Raw genomic sequence first — 21,748 nt, forward strand, 5'->3', positions numbered from 1 at the left:
AATCAATTGATAGTATTTCAACAGTGTCTCTTCATTTGAATGCAGGAGATTGTTTCATTCTTTGTACTTGTCTTTCTAACATCTAGCACAGTGCTTGATATATACTAAACTATTTATTGATAGTGTTAAACCACTCTAATCCTGGTAAGTTAGAAGAGATCATCTGATCACACCTTATATTGTTGGGAATATGTCAAAGAGTTGAATGTTTTCAAAATCAAAAGATCACAAAATTTTACCATAAACCTCAATCATTGTTTTATTTATTCATAAGGGAACTTCTCTCACCCATAAAACACAACTTCCCTGATTTTTTTCCTCAACTGTAAAATAAAGTGATTAGATTAGATGAACTCTGAGGTCTCTTCCAGTTTTAAAGTTATGATCTTTGACCTGTGTTATTCTTATTAAAGAACATTGAACTGGAACTGAACGTAGCTTTGAATCCAGTTGACACCACTTTTCCTTAGGGCACTGACATATCTGTGCTTTTTTTTTGTAAAGGAGGATGAAGGATATTTTTTCTCATAGTGACAGCTATACTTGAACCATGACTCAAAGTCCTCTACTGGTCCCATCATATCCCATGATGCAGATACTTTGAATTTCCCACTTCCATTGTCTTGGTTCTCTTCTACTAGTGGGTTTCTTCACTATTTTCAACTGGACTAACTTGAACTTTTGAAAGGTGCAGCCTCCTCTCTTGTGACTATTCTCATATTTGGACTTGTTATCTTGGTTATCAATTCATGCACTGTCCCCATCTCCAGCTATTTCCCCACTTTTATCAGTTGAATTTGCTCCAAGGTACTGTACCCTACATTTCTGACCAGTTCTTAGAACCCATTTCATTTTCTATAATATGAGAATGTGAATAATTTATATTGCATGTATTAGAGGGTTATTGTGACTAAACCAATTTATAAAATCTAGAGCAGAGCATGATATAAATGTGAACTATTATTGTTACTAGCTGCCTATTTTGGATATTAGCTCAATGCACACTCAGGATATTCAGAGGGTACATTCCTAAGATGATTCCTTGAATTATGATCCAGAGCAGGCTTTTCATTCAATAGATCACTGAAACATTCTTCCTGTAAAGGCAAGGGGAAGATCAACTCAAAGCCACTCCAAGGAATGCTGAAAGTCCAATAAGAATGCCTTCTATTCCACATTAATTTTTCCACTCTTTCTTTCGTAATTTGCTCCTTTGAATCTTCCCACTGACTGTCTTTGGCAGCTCTTGGACAAATTCCACCTAATTAACAATAAAAATATTTCCCATAAGTAAATAAATGAAAATTTCAGTTTCCTTGTGCTCAATGAGCTCAATATTCAACTTAAGAAGGAAAGGGGCAAGTAATAGCTAGAAGCAAGGTTTTGGGGAACAATGTGACTGATAGTATTTCAACAGTGTCTCTTCATTTGAATGCAGGAGATTGTTTCATTCTTTGTGTCTCTCTAACATCTAGCACAGTGCTTGATATATATTAAACTATTTATTGATTGTGTTAAATCACTCTAATCCTGGTAAGTAAGAAGAGATCATCTGATCACACCTTATATTGATGGGAATACGTCAAAGAGTTGAATGTTTTCAAAATCAAAAGATCACAAAATTTTACCATATAGAAAATTATGTTGGCTTTTTCTATTCTTGATGAAGCCCTGTAGCACCTTTAAATCATTGTTTTCCTTCTAGATATTCACTATCCATTTCTTTAATTATTCATTCTAGAATTTCCCCAGAAACCAGAATTGAACTTATTGATCTAGGGTTTGTAAAATATATTTTCTATTCTAAATGTTTATATGAAAAAAATGCTGTTAACAATCAATTTATAGATTGGGGGAATAAACACCTAAATTCTGGGCAAGGATGTCAAGGATGTTACATAGCCCCCTTAACCTACTAATCTTAAAATCATTGATTCTACCATTATGATATAGAAACAAATATTAAACTGTATGAGAAAGAAGTTGGGGGCCTAGAAATCATGACACTTTTCTAGACCTAATTCTGATTCTGAGACTTACTTTATTTTTCTTTTTTTTTGTAGCTTTTTAATTTTAAAATATATGCAAAGATAGTTTTCATCATTGACTCTTGAAAAACCTTGCTTTCCAAATTTTCTCCCTCCCTTTCCCTATCTCCCTCCCCTAAATAGCAAGTAATCCAATATATGTTAAATGTGTATAATTCTTTCATACATATTTCTATATTTATCATGCTGCACAAAAAAATCAGATCAAAAAGGGAAAAAAATGAGAAAGAAAAAAACCAAAAAAGATGAAAATAATATATTGTGATGCGCATTCAATTCTCATAGTCCTCTCTCTGGGTGCAGATGACTCTCTCTGTCACAGATCTATTGGAATTGGTCTGAATCACCTCATTGTTGAAAAAAGCCAAGTCCATCAGAATTGATTCTCACATAATCTTGTTGCTATGTACAATGTTCTCTTGGTTCTATTCACTTCACTTAGCATCAGTTCATATAAGTCTCCAGGCCTTTTTGAAATCATCCTGCTGATCATTTTTTATAGAACAGTAATGTTCCATAACATTCATATACCATAACTCATTCAGCTATTCCCTAACTGATGGGGATCCACTCAATTTCCAGTTCCTTGTCAATACAAAAAGAGCTGATACAAACCTTTTTGCACATGTGGGTCCTTTTCCCTTTTTTATGATCTCTTTGGGATACAGGACAAGTAGAAACACTGCTGGATCAAAGGGTATGCACAGTTTGATAGCCTTTTGGGCTTGCAGAAGTTCCAAACATGCTAGCTACCATGCTTGGCACCCCAAGGAGCTTCTGCCCACTGGAATACTGTTTCCAGTGCCCTCTTCTCTCTACCAAACACCTTTTACTAACTAGACTTTAACTTTACTTCCAATCCCCATAATAAACCTCTTTTATCAATCTAGATTTTTGGGTCTGTAAATTCTTTTACAGAGAACTGCTTGCGCTGCCACCAGACTTCATTTAATTCCCTACTCTTGTGCTGAATTCTGAGGGTTGCAGGGGAGCTCTATTTGACTCCATGAACCCCGAACCTTCCATTAGACCTTATTTAATTCCCTGACCACCAGAAACCCTAATTTCATTTGGACACCCCAAATCTAAACCTCATCATTTTTGTTACCTCATCAAGTTCACAACTCCACCAACAATGTATTAGAATTCCAGTTTTCCCACATTCCTTCTAACATTTATCATTATTTTTTTTGTTATCTTAGCCAATCTCAGAGGTGTGTAGTGGTACTTCAGAGTTGCCTATGACTTACTTCATAAGAAATATAGTGTTTCAAAAGGAAGAATATACTAGATCAAATACACGAAGAGGTGGGTTCAAATGTAGTCCTAGATTGTGTGTGATCATGGCAAAATCTTAGTAAAGTGGAGTTGCTGGATTTGGAGTTTCAGAACCATGCTTGAAATCCTAGCTCTTGAATTGCACATGTTTAACATATATTGGATCACTTGATGACTGAGGGGAGGGAGGGAGAAGGAAGGGGAAAAAATTAGAACACAAGGTTTTGTAGGAGTGAATGTTGAAAATTTTCCATGTGTGTTTTTTGAAAATAAAAAGCTATAATTAAAAAAATAAATAAAAATAAAATAAAATTCTAGCTTTTTATTCATTAGCTATTTGACTTTTGCCAAGTTACTTAACCTTTCACAAAAAGATCTTCATTTGCAAAATTAGAAGGAACCTTTTAAAGTTCCCTCCAAGTCTAAGTCTATAAACCTCTGAAATTACTTCTCTCATCTTTCAGTTTCTATTAATATTTAACCTCAGCATTGTTATGAGAATCAAATGAGAAATCATGTGCATTTTTGCAAACATTAGACTTCTACATAAATGGCAGTTAATATTTTGTCACATGTAAAATAGAGATCATTATCCTTGTTCTACTTCCTACCATCCCAGGAGATGATGAAAGTGCTTTGTGAAAATAAATAAAACAACCTATCTGAGAGGCTTTTGTTGTTATGCTAGGGATGGCTGGCTAATGAATATTAAATGATTGATTATCACCATACCATTGGGCATTGGTTTAACAAAAGATACAACACAGATTTGTGATTTCATTAGAGCCAGAAACTCCTAGTGTAGAAACCTCTTTTGTCTGGCAGGCAACTCTCTTGTAATTTATTGTCTTGGAGATTTGGGTAACAGCACTATATCACTAGGTTAAGTGACTTGCCCTTGGTAGCACAGTGTCACAGGAGGAATTTGAGCCCAAGATTTCCTGACTTTCTGATTCTCTGTATACTGCTAGATCACAATTTACCCTCACAAACCTTGTGGACCTTGGAAAGCAGATTTATCTTTTGAGTATTCCCATTGTACAAGGGAAATTCGGATGCCAAGTGAAACCAGCGTAAATAAAATAAAATAAAATTTAAAAATTAAAAACTAAATTAAAATAAAATCCTTGACTATATTTCTGGGCAGCTAGATAGTACAGTGGGGAGATCCCTGGGCCTGGAGTCAGGAAGACTCATCTCCATGGGCTGAAATCTGGCTTCAGACACTTATTAGCTATATGACTCTGGGCGAGTCATTTAACCCTGTTTACCTCAGTTTTCTTATTTGTAAAATGAGGTGGAGAAAGAAATGACAAACATTCCATTATCTTTGCCAAGAAACCCCTAACTGAGGTCATGAAGAATCTGATGTAACTGAAATAACTTAGCAACAATATATTTCTGTATTTCATCTGGCTGTGGATCTGTCTCGTGGCAGTTCTCATCTATTTTATTATGGTTTTATGTTTGTTTTGAAGTCATATTGATATTAACATTTTAATATTTCTATCTTGTCTCCCTATATAAATTGTTAGTTTTGAAAAACAAGTACTATGTGACAAGGCCTAGTACCTTGCTTGGGACCAGGTCTATTGCCTTTATTTATAAATGTTTGCTTTGCTTGGGTTTGTCAGAGATGGAGTTTTCTATTTTCCTTCCCTTCCCCTTTTCCTTTCCCTTGTTCTTCTCTTTCCCTCTCCCTTAAAAAAATATTCTCTCAACTTTTCATTAGCTATGACTATGATAATCCTTATCCGTAACTAACTTCCCTGTCCCAATCTCCAGAAGATGGTTCTATTAGTTCTCCAGGACACTCACCTTCCTGGGGTACTTATACGGTGCTGTTAACCTTTTGACATGTTCTTGCAGATCCCGAGTCAACTCCCCTGGATCTTGGTTGATAAAATCTGGATTCAAAACTATGAAAGCTTTTACCACCTGTATGGAAAATCAGTCCACAAGATCATCTATTTTGCCAAGAAAATGAAACCCTTAATCTCTGTTCATTAAATCAGCTTTTAAAAAAATGTCCAAATGCTCATCAGCCCACACAGAAAAGTTTATCTGACCCCCTTGTTTCATCCCTTCCTTTTCACATTCTATTCTATGTATTTGAAATCTCTATTGATGGAGTCAGTGACTGCTTATGAGTAAGACTTGAAGGATATTATAAGACCTTCTTGTATTCATATTTCTCTACTTTAGGGGCAATTAATGCTTAAAAATCCTCTATTAAGGATCCCTCTGGGAGGGGAATACTTTGAGTCATAGTATGAGTCAAAATACCTCAGAGCTATATTATTTTCAAATAAGATAACTAGTTGAAGGACATTATGGGGCACCACTAGGGAAGATAGTGTTTTCTTAGGGTTATTGGAGAACTAAAGTACAATTGAGTACTCTTTCTAGTGCTCAGTCATCTGTTGATGCATTTTCCCCCTTTTTTAGACTGTTGACAATCATTTCCCAAAGTTCTTCCTCATATAATGAACTAATTCACACTAAAGTGTTAATAACTATATTGGCATTCACTTACAGGCTCAAATACTTTACTCTCTTCTCTTCTTCATGCCTGAAAAGTCACACTGACATTCCTTTAGAATGTGATCTCTTAGAAAGAAGGGAATTTCTTTGTATTCCCAGTGCTTAGCATAGTGCCTGACACATAAGAATCTTTATTAAATGTTTGTAGATTGACTGACTTTACATAACATAATTCATCTCAATTCCTTCATGAAATTTTTCATGGTTCTCCCAGTCAATTATGAACTTTTTCTACTCAGTCTCACAGCCCTTTTAATGTATCTTATTTATCACTAATATGTCATTCTGTTTGTGCAGCATATCCTTTGCATCTCCTTACTGAATTGTAATCTTAATATGGGCGATTGCCGTATTAAGCTGGCCTATTGTAAAAAAGTTAGTATTAAATAAATATTTGTATATTTAGTTTTTAAAGAAAATCCATAATTACAAGCTAAAGGAATCCACAAAATAATGTTGATTATGTAAAAACTTTTTATATAATCATTGTAAAAAACATGGAAAAGATTTTGAAGTGGAGGTATGGTTTTTTGAAAATTAGAGGCTAAAAAGGGAAGATTTAAAACAAAGAAATGAATCTCTAGTGACAGAATTTCACATATTGACGCTCTAGAGATTTGGGATTGGGTGAAAGCTGTTTGGGGACAAGTAGATATCTTGGTGCATCCCTTGACCCAAATTATTCATGTATTACACCTGTGGAGATCCCTGATGGAGACTCAAGCTGGAACTTGCTATATTACCTCTCCCCTGATGGGGTCTGGACTGCTGACTACAGCTGACTCAACAACAGCAGGATGTTCTGACAGGGCACTTTCTACTTCAAAGGGTCCAATTCGGTAACTGAAGAGAAAAATTGACTTTTTCAACTGACATCACCTCAGTGTTCTACCCACATCCCATTATCATACCTAAAATCCAGAGGCCCAGGAGAAGAAAAATACCAACCAACATCCTTACCTTGCAGAATTGATCACATCATCAGCTCTTCCCTTAAACCAGAAGTAACCATCTTCATCCATATGGGCACAGTCGCCAGTAATGTAAAAGTCCCCCCGTTTGCAAGAGGCTGTTTTCTCAGCATTGTCCTGGTCATACACAATGAAAATTCAAGAAAGGAAATCCTTGGCAAGACTTTAAAATGTTGACATACATTTTTGTTGGGTAGATTAGTACTTATTCAAGTAAATTTCAGGAGGACAGTTACCCCTCTCTGCTGGTGATCTATTTGTTTTCATAATTTACAAAGAGTAACCAAGAGTCAGAATTGAAACTGTTACTGTGTGAAGTCTGGTATAGTGGAAATCAGAAGTTAACTTTGGAATCAGAGAACCTAGATTCAAATTTCACTTCTATCACTGTATAATCTTGGGCCAGTCACATAATTTTTTCTGGCATTTAGCTTCCTTGCTTGTAAAATGAGGGAGTTGGACTAGGTAATCTTATGTGAATTAGTGTACTCTATAGGGAAGAGTCTAGGTCCCTTCAAACTATAAATCTAAAATTTCCAAAGGAAGTTTGTGGTCAGACAGAACAATTCTAGTTCCTTTGATAAGTAACCTTTTGCTTAAGCACATAGACATAATTCTTCTAAACCTGTGTTTAACAGTTTAGTAGTTCTAAAAAAATTTCATAATGTAAATAACCTTATGAGAAATTACTCATAATCAATATTAAGGGAAATTTATATCAAAATAACTTTGGTTTCATTTCAAATGCAGCAAATTTGATGAAGAATCATAAAAAATAGGACTAGTCAATGTTAGAAGAGTTGTGGCAAAAATAGCATACTACTGTGAATTGGTCTAATCCTTATAAAAAGCATTTTAGAATTATGCCAAGAAATGGCTAAAATGTCCATACCTTTAGACCCACAAATTACCCATTTACATATAAATCCCAAGAAGTTCAAAGGAAGAAAGAAAGGTCCTATATTCACTAAAATATTCACAGAAGCACTCTTTAATAGTAGCAAAGAATTGAGACAAAGTACATACCTACTGATTGAGAAGTAATTAAACAAATTATGGCATATGACAGAAATGATGCTATATGGAGAATACATATAATATGGGAATACATATAATATGGGAAGATTTATGTGAAGTAATAGAAAGGGAAATAATCAGGACTAGGAAAGCACAATGAACATCAAAAAAGAAACTGAACACTGTAATTATAATGATCAAACTTGACCCAAGAAAAGGTTCCTCCTTCCTTTACAGAAATGTGAAAACTACTATGAGTGTGTGATATTTCATGGATGGATGTATTAGTTTTGCTGAACTACCCCTCCCTCTTCCTTTATTATGAGTGATGATTTTGTGTGAAGGAAAAAGGGGGGATATATTTATATTAAATTAATGCAAAAACAAAAGATGTAAATAAAACTTTTTGATTGCTCCTAATGCAGCTTATTTGCAAACAAGTTTACTTACCACGTAGCCTGTGAACAAACAGAGAGGTGGCTTTGGTTTGATCCTGATGCCAATGTTACCCTCTTTTCCTGGAGGAAGGATGTTGCCTTCATCATCTACAATCTTGGGTGAAGAATGAAGAACAAAGGCACCTAGTGGGCTTGGGAGAATTAAATGCTTCCACATTTCCAGCACAGATACACTCAACATACAACCTGCTTTTAACAACAGTAACAATAATAACAATGTCCATCTCTATTGCGTTTGATGGTTTATAAAGTGCTTTTGCTGCAACAATGCTGGTTAAGAAGAAACAATAACAGAATCTTAGAACTGGTAGGTTCCTATGAAACCATCTTGTTTAGTCACTAAACATTGTTTAGTGACATTGCATTGTTTAGTCTTTGCAACTCTATTTGAAGTTTTCTTGGCAAAGATATAGGAGTGGTTTCCCATCTCTTTTTTACACCTCATTTTACAGATGAGGAGCCAAGGCAAAGAGAGTTAAGTGACATGCTCAGGATCATAAAACTAGGAAGTGTTTGAGGTTAGATTTGAATTCAAAGAGATGAGTCTTCCTGACCTTAGGCTCAGCACTCTATCCACTGTGCCACCTAGCTACCCTGAGAAGTTATCTAGACTAACCGAAACAAAAATTCCTCCCACAAAATATCTAACAAAGGGACATCCAGTTTTTTCTTGAAGAATTCTAATGACAAGTGATCCAATATCTTTCCTAAGCAACCTCCATTTTGCATTTGGAGAGCTCTTATTCCTTAATAGCAAATCTTCTCCTCATTATGTGTTTTGCTCTCTGTTCCCAAACAGTCAAATACCTCTTCCAAGTGACAGTCTTTCAAATACCTGAAGATAGTTGTGATGTCTCCCTCTATATCTTCGCTATATCAAATATATCCTTTGATCAATTCACAGGATCATGATCACTTGACTCTGCTCCATCTCAGGTATCACAAATGATCTTTGGTTCATCAATCTTCTCCCTACTATGACCTCCAGAACAATACTTTAGACTTGATCTGACCAGCCTGAATACAATGAGATTATCCTTTTCCTACTTCTCATCATGCTTTGCTTTATATATCCTAAGATTTCAATAGTTTATTATCTTCAATTTACATTTAGTCTCAGAGACATCAAATGGCCTAGTCATAGAATTAATACATGTGAGAGTTAGTACTCAAGCTTAGATATTTTGCTACTCAAGTCTGGGTTGCTTTTTGTTCTGCAGTCTTAGACCTGTACTTCTACTTCTCTCTCAAACTAATCTCTATTTAGTTGGGACAGGAGTTTCTTACCTGGACATCATAAGGTGGAAAAGCTTTCCCCATGGAACCTGACTTGATTTTCATGCCTTTTTGATTGGCACAGATTAAAGCCTGGAGAGAAATTAATGCTAGGTAAAAGCACTTGCCACATATGGTGCATTCTATTGTTACTGGAGATCATTGGTAACACTGATATATTTGGATCTGCTTTGCCAATCCTTTGAGCAAAATATGTCTCCTCGTCACTTTGTGAAATATCCCACTTCACTTCTGATCTCCTCTCTATTTTTTTTTTTGCAACCCTCTTTACTCTTCCTTTTGTCCAATGTCTTTTTGAATTAATGAAGTCCTTCATATCTGGAAAGTTAAATTATTTGATAAGTTCATTCATATTAGGGAAACATGCTAGAAATAAATATAATGTGTTACTTTTTCAAGGGCATTTGTATTTTAATTAAGAGAGAGTAATTCTTGATCCCAAACAAATAAATGCCTAATAGTAGAATTTCAAATATACTGATATTGTTGTCAAAGAGAAAATTGATAAGGTCTGTTGACACATAATGATAGGAGTATATTTCCATAAATCATATATTCCATGGCAGGAATCTAGACTTAGAAAATAGTTCCAGTTATTCTAATCCACACAGAAACCATTACTTGTGTAATGGTTTAGGAAATAAAATCTAGGCACAAGCACAATCCTGGATGTCTTATTGTTCCCCTCTCCCCCCCAATACAGATATTAATTAGAGGTCAAAATTTGGTTGTGACATATGCATTGCATAAGAATAAAATGAATTTTTGTATTTAGTCAGTATTACATCATCCCAACAAGGTTCTGTTGTCAGGGGAAAAGGAAATACATATATAAAACATAAATTGGGTTCATGTGCATTTTGTATCTTACACAATGCCTAGAATAGTTTTGGACACAGATTTGACAACAATAAATACTTCTTGATGCATTAGCATAAAATATTTCAAGAATAAGCTGAAGCTAAATTACCAAGTAGTGAGTTAAGTCACTACTTGATCAAGTAGGATTGATTAAAGCAAGAAGTATTTGTAAAGTGCCTACAATTTGTTAGTCACTGAGAGTTCAGGGAAGGCAGAGGTGAGTGTCAGCTGGAATAATTGGAGAAGATTTGATGGAAGAAATTGCATTTGAGCTGGGGCCTCAGTGGATGGGTAGGGTTTGGATTGGTGGAGAGGTGGAGGTAAGGAATTCTAAGTGAAAACAGCATGAGATAACATGGAGATTTAGGAAACAGTTCATGATATTTTATGGTAGTTCAAGTGACAATGGGGAAATTGGTATCATGTTGTGAAATAATATGAGATTAAGTGATACTGGTAAAATATGACCAAATTATGGAAATTCTTGAAAGCAAGATAAAAGAGTTTAGATTTAATTTGGGGGAATAGAAATTTTTTGCTTTTTGAGCAGGAGAGTGACATAATGAAAGCAGTGATTGGGAGGATTAGTTTGATAGTAGTGCGAAGGATAGATAGAACAGTGAAGGACCAGAAACACAATAATATTCATACAAGGAAGAATAGGATAATAATCCAGGCATGAGGTGATGAAGACCTTAACTAGGAGGATGATAATGGATAGGAAAATGAAAAACTGAATGAGAGACATTTCAAAGAAATAAAATTTGACGTTATACTCTATACAAGAGATACAGCTAAATGTAGTGCCTAGAAGAATAGGTAACTTGACATAGAAATAGGATGGCTGGAAAAGAGTGATTAGGAAAGCTATTATTAAGATAAAATGATAGAATTTTAGTGGTAGAACTTAGGGGTATATGTAAGATGTGGGAAAAAAAGTATTAGGGGTTCAAGAAATCATGGTATAAGACCAGAACTGATCAGACCCATCAGTGCTCAGGATAAAAAGGACTAGGGAGAATTCTAGGATCCTGAAATGTCCATTCCGAATTTGAGGGAACCAGTGGAACAATTCTCATTGGAGGTTCAAGGATTCAGCAGCAACTTACCGTTTCAGATTGGCCATAGCCTTCATGCAACTCCAGACCTGTCTGACTCTTCCATTTTTTTCTCACATCAGGATTGAGGGTCTCTCCTCCTGTTACACAGTGCCTGAGGCTCTTAAATTTGTACCTTTATTGAAGAGGAAGAAAAGGTTACTCTGATTAGAGACCTCACATGGATTGACTCCTATCCATGGTGATGGACACTAGGACCCTGCACACACTTCAAAAGATGCAACTTTCTGCTGACCTTTAAGGATTCTAGATTCTCTATCTTTATAACTTATGATCTTGCTGCCTAAGGAATAGGAGAAATAAGTCAAGACAAATGTTGTTTATGGAAAGATAGAGTTTTATGAATAATAAAAATCTAGCAGATAATATATTTTTAAAAAGATCTACTTTTAAAATGTGAGGTTTGTTGAATTGAGTGATAGACCTGGAATTGGGAGAACCTGAGTTCAAATTCAGTCCCAGAACCTTCCTGACTATATGATCCTGAGTAACTGACTTTGCCTCAGTTCCTTATGTGTAAAGTGAGCTAGAGAAGGAAAAGTAAAACTACTCTAATATCTTTGCCAAGAAAATCCCAAATGGGGTCATATAGAGTTGGAGATGACTGGAACAACACCATACCCCACAGGAATCATGAAATCACAAAACTGGAGGGGATTTCCAAGGTCATCTAGTTCAAAGTGAATCTGGCCAGGAATGTCTTCTATTGCTTACTAATTTGAGACTTGGACAAATCATATGCTAGACCTACATTTCCTTACATATAAAATGAGGAGATTGGACTGAATATTCTCTAAGTCCTTTCCAGCTCTTGATCTATGATCTTTTCTATGAGCTCCTAGTGTTTATCCAACTTTTCCTTGGACATATTTGGAGCAGGTACCATTTATCCTCAAGGGAAGACCCTTTCACTCTAATGCACTGCAAGTGTTAAGTCAAAACAAATATATGAATATATAATTTACACATAAAATAAATGAAGGAGAGATGATCTGCTTTATAGATTTTAGCATAGGGATCTTTTAAATAGCATGCTCCCTCAGTGAGTCTAAAGATTAAAATTCAATTTACTCATAATATTTTGCATGGATCCAAAGTAAAGTGTACTTGTATATAATTTTATTTAGTCATGGTTTGGGTCAGCACAACTATTTCAAATACTCTTTTCCTAGGCATTGCATGAGAAAATTATTACTAAATTCTTAAAGGATCATCAAGGATTCAACAATGAAGTTGCCCTTTGGAGCAGACAAACCTTATGGGAGGCAATTCACAAAGAACCATTTCAGAATCTACCGTATGTTTGTGGAGCATTCATAGAAGTTATATTTACTATAAATGGTACATAAGGAAAGGGAAGAGGCATCCCATGAGAGATGGAGAAGGTTAGGAATTTGATAAGAGACAAAAAGACTCCATTCCTTGCAGGCTAACTCCAGAAACCAAAGAGGAAGGACCCTCTATGTGGCTCCCAGGGGAAGCAATGATTTGTTTGAGGTGGCTTATCCTTCATACATTGGCTTTTGTGCCAATGTGCACAGAGCATTAACTTTGGGTCTTGACTGGCTGTGGCTGAGAAGCAGATCTCTCTAGGAAAAAACACATGACTCATGAATATTAACTGAACCCACAACTTTGGTATCATCAGCACTATTAGAACTAATGGAACCATACATAAAAGCCTAAATCTACAGGAGCCCTTTTATATCTCTTTGAGTCATTAAAAGATAGACCAAATAAAGGTTAGTGCTCTGAGGAAACTGGCGTCCACATCTTTTATCATGGGTGATACTTGATTTATCCTCTATTATATGTGTATTTGTGGTCTTTACAAGTGAACATAGAATGAAAATTAGTTACCTGGTCAAGTCATGCTGTACAAGTATCTGGAACATGGTTGGAACACAACAGAAGGTAGTGATTGGCATTTGGCAGAGAGTCTGAATAAAAAGGAAATGTGGAAAGGTCACCAAATTTTGGATACAAAGAAAGAGTTGGCTAGATTATCTTTATCAGGTTGTCAGAGATAAGGATGATTGGGATAGGTCCTTTCTCTATATCCAGTATATGTGGGTACCAACTCTTCTGTCCAAACCTTCTCTGGGTTGCTGAGCAAGGAGCATCGTGGTTGGCTTTTTGAAGAGAGGTGTTAAGTAGGCAGGTACAGAGGCAGAAAAGAAAAGGTGTAGCAGTCAAAGGACCTGAAAATCCACAGTTTGGATACATTGAGAGTTGTCAATTGGACTTTTGATTATTGTAGATAAATCTTGAACTTTATCTTTCCTTACTTGAAACTCCTTTGGTGAGAAAGGGTAATGACAGAACCCTGTTTTGGAATATATAATACCCAGTTCTTAATTCCATTTGTCTTTAGCTTTTTGTATTGTAATTTACCCTCTAGGCCTTGGTTTTCTTATATTCAAAACGATTAGGTTGGGCCAGATCTCTAAACTTTCTAGTAGGATTAAAATCTCTAAGGTACTTTCCAGTAAGTTTCAGATTCCAGATGCTATTTTTCTATGTATTTTTCTATACGAGTCTCAGATCTTACATTGCTTTTCACATAGTAGGTACTTAATGAATGGTTGTTAAAGCAAAATTACTTGAATTACTCATTTTGGATTGTGGAATGACAAGGAATGACACAAAGGAAAACAAATATATATTCTTATACTTTGATTCCATTCTTCTTTAGTCTGCTTTCTGCCCATCTAGTAATTCAATTCAACAAACTTTATTAAGTATCTATTGTGGTAAACACTGTTGTTGGTCCTATAATACAGCACCATGAATAAAAATAGAATCAGTCTCTAACTTTTAAGATCTTTTACTAGAGAAAAAAACAAAATATAGCCACCTTAAAGGCAATGATTATTGCTTTCCCTTTTTATGCATCCCTAGTGCCCAGCAAAGGACCTAGTACATAATAGGCACTTAACAAAACTTTGAACAACTGAATTGAATTATCAACATTATTTTTTTTTATTTCTTGAATATATAAATTGAATCTATAAGGTTGAATTGAATAAGGTTTCTAGATGTTATAGTCTCATTAACCTTAGATCTTTTGGTTAACACATGGTCATTACTTTTCAAGACCTGACTTCCCTGCTTCAGGAAGCCTTCCTGAAGAGATAATTTCACACTAAGGGAAAAAACCCACTAGTCTCAGGAGAGTGAAAATTAGAATTTTAGCCTTCTCTTTGTCACTTGGTGGTTTATCTAAGTCAGTTTGTTCATCTGTACAATCTGAGGCAGTTAAGTGGCATAGTGCATGGCCCTCCAGGGAAGGAGTCAGAAAGACCTGGATTAAAATCTAACCTCTAAAATCTAACCCAGACACTAGCTGTGTGATCTAACTGGGGAAGTCACTTAACCTCTGTTTGCCTTAGTTTCCCATAATGCAAAATGGGGATATTAATAATGCCTACTTCACAGGATTGTGTGAAGCTCAAATAAGATAATATTTGTAAAAATTGCTTAGTACAATGTCTGGTGCATAGTAGGTATTATATAGACTCTTATCTCCTTTCTTCCACCCCCTGAAAAAATGAAAATATTTCTATTCTCTATTTCACAAGTTAGTGTGAGCATCAAATGAGATAACACATGCCAAATGCTTTGTAATAATGAAATCTGGGAGTCACTGGATGGCACAGTGGATAGAGCATCAACATTATAGTCTGGACAAGTCATTTAACCTCAACTGCCTCACCAAAACCAACCAAACAAATAAATAATTCTAGGCAATATAAAATACCTGAGATTATGCCTACCAAAAACAAACCCAGGAACTAATAATGAAATCTTATAATTACTCGAACCATTATGATTTATTCCTTCATTGAATTTCTACTCTGTTGCCTCACTACAGAGCTAGGGTGACCCTTCATTGTCAAAAACGGGTAACAAATTCCAAAAAGTCCAGTTGTAAAATTTCAAATGTAGATCAAAGATAAATGAATGAATGAATAAATGAATGAAGCATTAATGAAGTGCTTACTATAGGCTAAGCACAGGAGATAACAGATAGAAATGTAAGAGAATCCTTGTTGTCAAGGAGTTCACTTTCTGATGGGGGAGATGGAGATGATGCATACAGTTGGATTCAGATGCCAACCTGATGGCGTTTCATGGTGGAGAGATATGCTTGCTGTTTGAGCACCAGCCTTTCTTAGTTAGGCTCACCACTAGATGATTAAATTGTTTTTCATCAGCATCTCACTTAGCCATTTCTCAATATATAGAAGGGAGTGGATTTGTATTAGTAAGGGCTGTTCTCATAATGATTAAATCAAGAATCTTTGAAGCACTAAAGGATCACCATTTACAAAGGAACTAAAAATATGTATACACAAGGGATCACAATTCACTATTATACATCCTTTTAATGTTTGTAAAGTGATCCACATATATTACTTTACAATATTGAACCTCATAATAACTCTGTGAGGCAGCTACTATGAATATATTATCACCATCTGATAGATGAGTAAGTATCTGAGACAGATTTCAAACTCAGGTTTTCCTGTCCCCATGAATTTTCAGTATTCTATCTACTTCTCTGTGGAGATCTAGGACTTAGTTTACATTTACTTATACCTTTCTCCCACTTCTCCTGCAGCTCAGTAAGTCTGGTTACTTTCAATACTTTTCCCATCCAATTTCAATATAGCCAACAAATAAAATAATTTCTGTCCTTACATTTAGGATAACATTGATGTCAGCCTTTGGCAGTTGGTGAATGAAAAGGCAGGCTCCTCTTATCCAAGTAGAGTAGAAGGTCCAGGCAGCTTTGACCCAGCCTGTGTCAGATGTGTTCCAGAAGATATCGGAATCTGATAAGTCTGTCCACTTCCTGACAACATGAAAAAGAGTGTTTGCTTTATAGCAATATAGCCATAGACACCATCATTCACTGGTTGAGTGATCTTGAGTAAAAAACTTAACTTTAATTTGTCTCAGTTTCCTTAATTGCAAAATGGAGATAGTAATAGCATTTACTTCCCAGGATTGCTGCGAACATAAAATAAAGTAATACTATGGAAAGTATTATAAAATAATACTTATATGGTCTTTTACTAAAGCTTTCCATTTACAAAACATATTCATGGGTAATTTTTCAACACTGACCTTTGCAAAACCTTCTGTTCAAAATTATCTCCTCTTTCCCCTCATCCCCTCTCCTAGATGGCAGGTAGTCCAATACATGTTAAATGTTTTAAAATATATGTTAAATCCAATATATGTATACATATTTATGACCATTATCTTGCTGCACAAGAAAATCAGATCAAGAAGGAAAAAGAACTGAGAAAGAAAACAAAATTCAAGCAAACAACAACAGAAAGATTAAGAATGCTATGTTGTGGTCCACACTCAGTTCCCACAGTCCTCTCTCTGGGTGTAATACTTACATTTTAAACAAAGTACCTGATTACATAGTAGGCATTTAACAGATGATTATTTCTTTCCTTCCATTTCTCAAAAGGAGATTCAGAGGCTAGAGAAAAGCTGGGCGCATAGTGAGTATTCAAAAAATGCTTGTGAAGTAATCCCACAAGTAAATGGACCCTTGAGTTCCAGAAATGTCATATCATCAGATGTTCGAATCATAACTCATCCAACCTTATCTATGCCATACTTAATACCATCTTGAGGGGAAAAATAATTACAACTTTATTTAGAAGTTGATGGGTTCTGAACTAAGAGCAGATTTGAGCTAGAAAGGGGCTTCAAATATTATTTAATTTATCCTTCTCCCCACTTCCCGAAAGGGAGAAAATTGAGCTCCATACAAAGAAACTAATTTGGCCAAAGCTATGGAATGATTATAGGAGTGATTATGTATTTGATGGAAATGCAGAATAAAAATTGGCTAGCTTCATCCTGCCTCTCAATCTTGCTAAGCAAACCTTCTGAGGCAACATATATGAAATCAAGTAGCTTTTAAGGGGTCACGACTGGAATGTGGGACTGGGCTCAAGTTTTGAGGAACTCATATAGGATTTCTGGATTTGGGAAGAACAAGTTAGTATTGTAACACTCCACTGAGGATTTTCAAATTCCCCACCTAAATCCTTCCTCAACAGACTGATTGGATAGCTATACTTTTCTGATGTGACCTTTAATGGACACACCATTTGATTGTTTATATATTACATTATTACATGTAAACTTCACTAAATTGTTACTTAAATGGTCTAAGGCATTGGACTGAATTCAAATCCTGCCTCAGATACTTAATCTGAAAAGTTTGGTGTGAAAGTTTGGTGAGTCACTTAAACCCTCTGAAACTCCTCTGAAAGGTCAGAATCTCCTCATTTGTAAAATGAGGCAGTTGGGCTTGATGGTCCCTTAGATCATTTCCTAGAAGTCATAAGACATTGTGATTCTATGCAAATATTGTGATGAAAGGTTGGCTTTTATAGCTTTGATATCTTTTCCGATACCCTGATATTGCTTTCTCTTTCTCCCAGCAAGAATAAACTCAGACTAGAGACTATTGATCGTAGGAATATCCCTGATGGTATTGATAAAGATATTCCCATGCTGAGATGAAAGCATACTGTAACATATTTCCTGAAATAGCAGTGCATTCTAACATTCTCAAAAAGCCAGCTACTTGGAAATTATTTAGTAAATACACTAATGATGACAATGACCACGAATTAGTAAGAAAGTTTGCAGAGTATCTATTGGAACAGCAGCTAGAATATCTTCAGCAGTATGGTGCAATGATAGTATCTTCCCTAACAATACTAGATGGAGTAGAAATTAGAGATGGGGACTGCATACTATCAACTGAGTAGATAGAGTGTTGTACTTAAGAGTTAAAAAGACTGGAGTTCAAATGCCAATTTAGATACTTATTAGCTATGTGATCTTCCATAATGTAACCTCACTTCCACAGTGAGTATCTATGTACTTCACCATGTTGTTGTGAACAATGGAGATAACATATGAAAAGTGCTTTGTAAAAACCTTGCTATATAAATTCTTCAATTCTTCTCCTTCTCTTCTTCCTTCTTCTTCAATATAGAAAAATGGTCTATTTCTGGGGAGCATCTCTAGTTTTCAAATGAGGAACATGTTGAATTTTGAAAAATTTGAATCATGGTTGTTAGTTACATGCCACAGATGTGATTCAAGGGTCACATGGGGCTGAAACAGAAAGACAGATAATGTCTCTAATAATCTGGACTGATAATTAGAGTGGAATAGTGCATCTTCCTATGATATTGTTCATACATTAATGATGCAATGCTCCAAAGCAATAGTATTTGAATATATGTGAATACTGAATATCAGTTTGTGTGAAGGTTTTCTGGAGGCAGCCTTAGTTTCAGTTACAATAAATAATTACTCCAAAATCGCAGCCAGCTGGTAAAAATGCAAACATTTATTTCTCCTTCCAAATTAGCCCAGTTAGTTGAGGCCTAACTCTCTGCTTGAGCTCTTGCAGCTTTGTCCTTGGCGTCTGCCTCTGCTTTCTTCAGCCTCCAGCCAGCACCAAGTTGGAAGATGCAATGAATCTCTTGCCTCGAAGATAGGGCTTGTGGGTTCCAAGAGCTCTCTCCGACTCCAAGTAAAACTCTCTCGAGCTCCCAGAGTTTCTAGTAACTCCTCAAGTAACTAACTCAAGTAAGTCCAGTAACTAACTCCAGTCAGTCCCCAAGCTCCAAGAGCTCCCTCTATATATGTGATCTCCCAAAAGTTAACTCTGCCTTCTGGAGGGAGAGGGATTTTGGCTTATCTCCTAGAGTGCTCTCTGGCCCTAAGGGAGGTGTGAACTCCATTGAGTACTTAGATACTTATGAGCTCTCTAAAAGTGTGAACACAAGCATTGTTTCTATCAGTTCCACTTAGTAAGTTGTTTCAAGTTCTGGCCCAAAATATCTTTCTAAGATCAAATCAACTCCAATGGCTTAACAATTTGTAAAGATTCCAACAAGTTTGTATTGGGGAAAATGTCAAGATTAACCGTGTGAAGAGAGAAGGATAAACACATCTGACTTTGTATTAAAGATGAAGAAGCTGCTGTAGAGAGCTATGATCAGAAAGTCAGGGCCTATGAGCCATATGAGACTGACTCAAGCACTCAGGGAGACTGTTCAGAATGTCTTATCACTAATTCATCTATGTCTACTACTACTACGAAATGATACAACTGGTTCAATATATAGAAGAATGTTTGAACAAGAAGGGCATACGAGGTAATAAAAAGAAGTTCAAAGAGTTCAAAAGACATCTCAAGTACAGGCCAGAGGTATTAAAAAAGATAAACTAGACCACTCTGGAGAATTTAAGGATTGGGAAGATGAGCATTATTTGCAAGATGACTCCTCTCTAAGAGAATATGGATTTTGGGACCAGAGGTTTCACTTTGAGAACAATAAAAAGAGAAGATGACGTAACTTCAAAATGCTTTCCAAAAGGAGTGGACCATGTTCCAACAATTCCAGCATTACTAACAGTATTACTGCATCTGTCTTTCTTTGGGCTGATCCTTACATCGACCATCAAACTAAGTTGTTCTGTGGATTAATTTTGTACAATATATTTTCTTTTTATGTTTCAGTCTTTGTTATAAGGCATGGCTCTATGGACAGAAGAGATATGTGTTATATATTTGGAAATGGAAGTGATAGAAAATAGATAATAGCAGTAAAAAAGAGAATATTGCTGAAAAGGTCTTTTTTCTACAAACGTGAATGAGCAGGTTAAATGCATGCTAAGTTTACTCATCAGAAGCTGAATGTCACCAAGCCAGACTTAACAAATGGAAAATTTGGGTAGGAGCCAGCCTCCAAAGGATCTAATGCCTCCTCCATTAACCATTCCCAAATCCTTGTTACCAAAATTTATTGGCTCTTATGTAGAAGTGACAGTTAAGATTAAACATAATGTTCTATTTTATTGGACAGTAGATCCTAAGTGACAATTATAGTCATTTTAGGAAAAATATTTGTTTTGTTTGCCTCTACAGCCTATGCAGAGATTGCATAAAATGAAGAGTATCAATATTTGGTTTATATGAGCATGAACTTGAAGTACTTTTGGAAATATGTGGATGTTAGCAAGAGGGCAGATAACAAGATTCTATACCTTAATTCTTGACCAACACCCTTGGAGTGTGACTGCTTGAACAACTCTAGTCTTTTAAAACTACTGTCAGAATATTGTAGGTTTTCTGCTTATCAGTTCACATGAAAGTAGAGACTTACAATAAAATGATGATAGAGAACATCAAAGAATTGCTGAATCATCCATCAAGGAAAGTTCAACTTGGATAACTTTCTAATAATTGAGGAATGAAAGGATTGTCTGAGAACTGATGTGTTCTCACTGTAAGATGCGAGGGTTGGATCAGTTAACTTGCAGGATTCTTTTCACCTCTAAATTTATTATCATGAGCTTGTCAAGGAGTTTTGAAGTCTTTTTCATAATGGGAATATGAGAAAAGGCTAGAAAAAAAAGTCTAGAAGAATTCTGAACACGAGACATAAAATAGACAAATACAGTATGTCATGAGTGCAAGATGCTCTGGAGCCTTCTAAGAACCAGTATTGGGGTACTTTTCATTTTAGGACTTCCAAAACTGGTATTGTCAGATCACTATGGCAGAGGAAGATGTTAAGGGAAAGACGATCTGCATCTTTCCAATAGGAATCTAATAATTTGAGTTCATGCTCCATGAGTTCATGCTCCCAACCACTTTTTAGTGGCTCATGGAAAAATATAATTGAGAGTATGAACTATCTGAAAGTATCATTGTATTTAGATAAAACCATTATAATTGGAAAAAGGTAGGAGGAGAGTGAGAAAAGATTAGATCAGATGGAAGGCACTGAAATTATCAATTGACAAGTACCACTTATCACATAATGTTTCAACAGACAGTTATTATTTATTTCTATCTTTAAAAAGATAGAAATTCATTTTAGCTGACCATAAAGAATATTTTTTTAAATAAATTATAGACTTCTGAAATTTTGTAGTTGCTATCAGAATTAGGTAAAGAACAATGATGATATTGCCAAATCTCTCAAAGATTTCTTGTGATTCCGTGTTTGAGAACAGTAAAAATCAGGATAGTAAAAAGGCTGATCTGAATTGAACCCTCTGTAGATCTCTGTGACAAGAAATGTGAGCAA

At 35.5% G+C, this 21,748-nt stretch overlaps 1 protein-coding gene across 1 annotated transcript in view; it reads right to left on the reverse strand.

Moving 5' to 3' along the window:
• Positions 1 to 215: 215 nt before the first annotated feature.
• Positions 216 to 21,748, reverse strand: part of ACSM5 (acyl-CoA synthetase medium chain family member 5) — a 32,713-nt gene continuing 11,180 nt past the window's right edge. The window contains exons 6-14 of the mRNA XM_003761432.4: positions 16,296 to 16,449; positions 13,452 to 13,531; positions 11,583 to 11,706; positions 9,604 to 9,684; positions 8,309 to 8,410; positions 6,831 to 6,958; positions 6,614 to 6,713; positions 5,145 to 5,264; positions 216 to 1,261 (exon numbers count right to left, since the gene is read on the reverse strand). Coding sequence (XP_003761480.1) covers positions 1,178 to 1,261; positions 5,145 to 5,264; positions 6,614 to 6,713; positions 6,831 to 6,958; positions 8,309 to 8,410; positions 9,604 to 9,684; positions 11,583 to 11,706; positions 13,452 to 13,531; positions 16,296 to 16,449 — 973 coding nt within the window. The 3' untranslated portion in view covers positions 216 to 1,177. The remainder of the gene's footprint in view (positions 1,262 to 5,144; positions 5,265 to 6,613; positions 6,714 to 6,830; positions 6,959 to 8,308; positions 8,411 to 9,603; positions 9,685 to 11,582; positions 11,707 to 13,451; positions 13,532 to 16,295; positions 16,450 to 21,748) is intronic.

The sequence above is a fragment of the Sarcophilus harrisii genome, chromosome 1 (assembly GCF_902635505.1).
Source record: "Sarcophilus harrisii chromosome 1, mSarHar1.11, whole genome shotgun sequence".
NCBI lineage: Eukaryota > Metazoa > Chordata > Mammalia > Dasyuromorphia > Dasyuridae > Sarcophilus > Sarcophilus harrisii.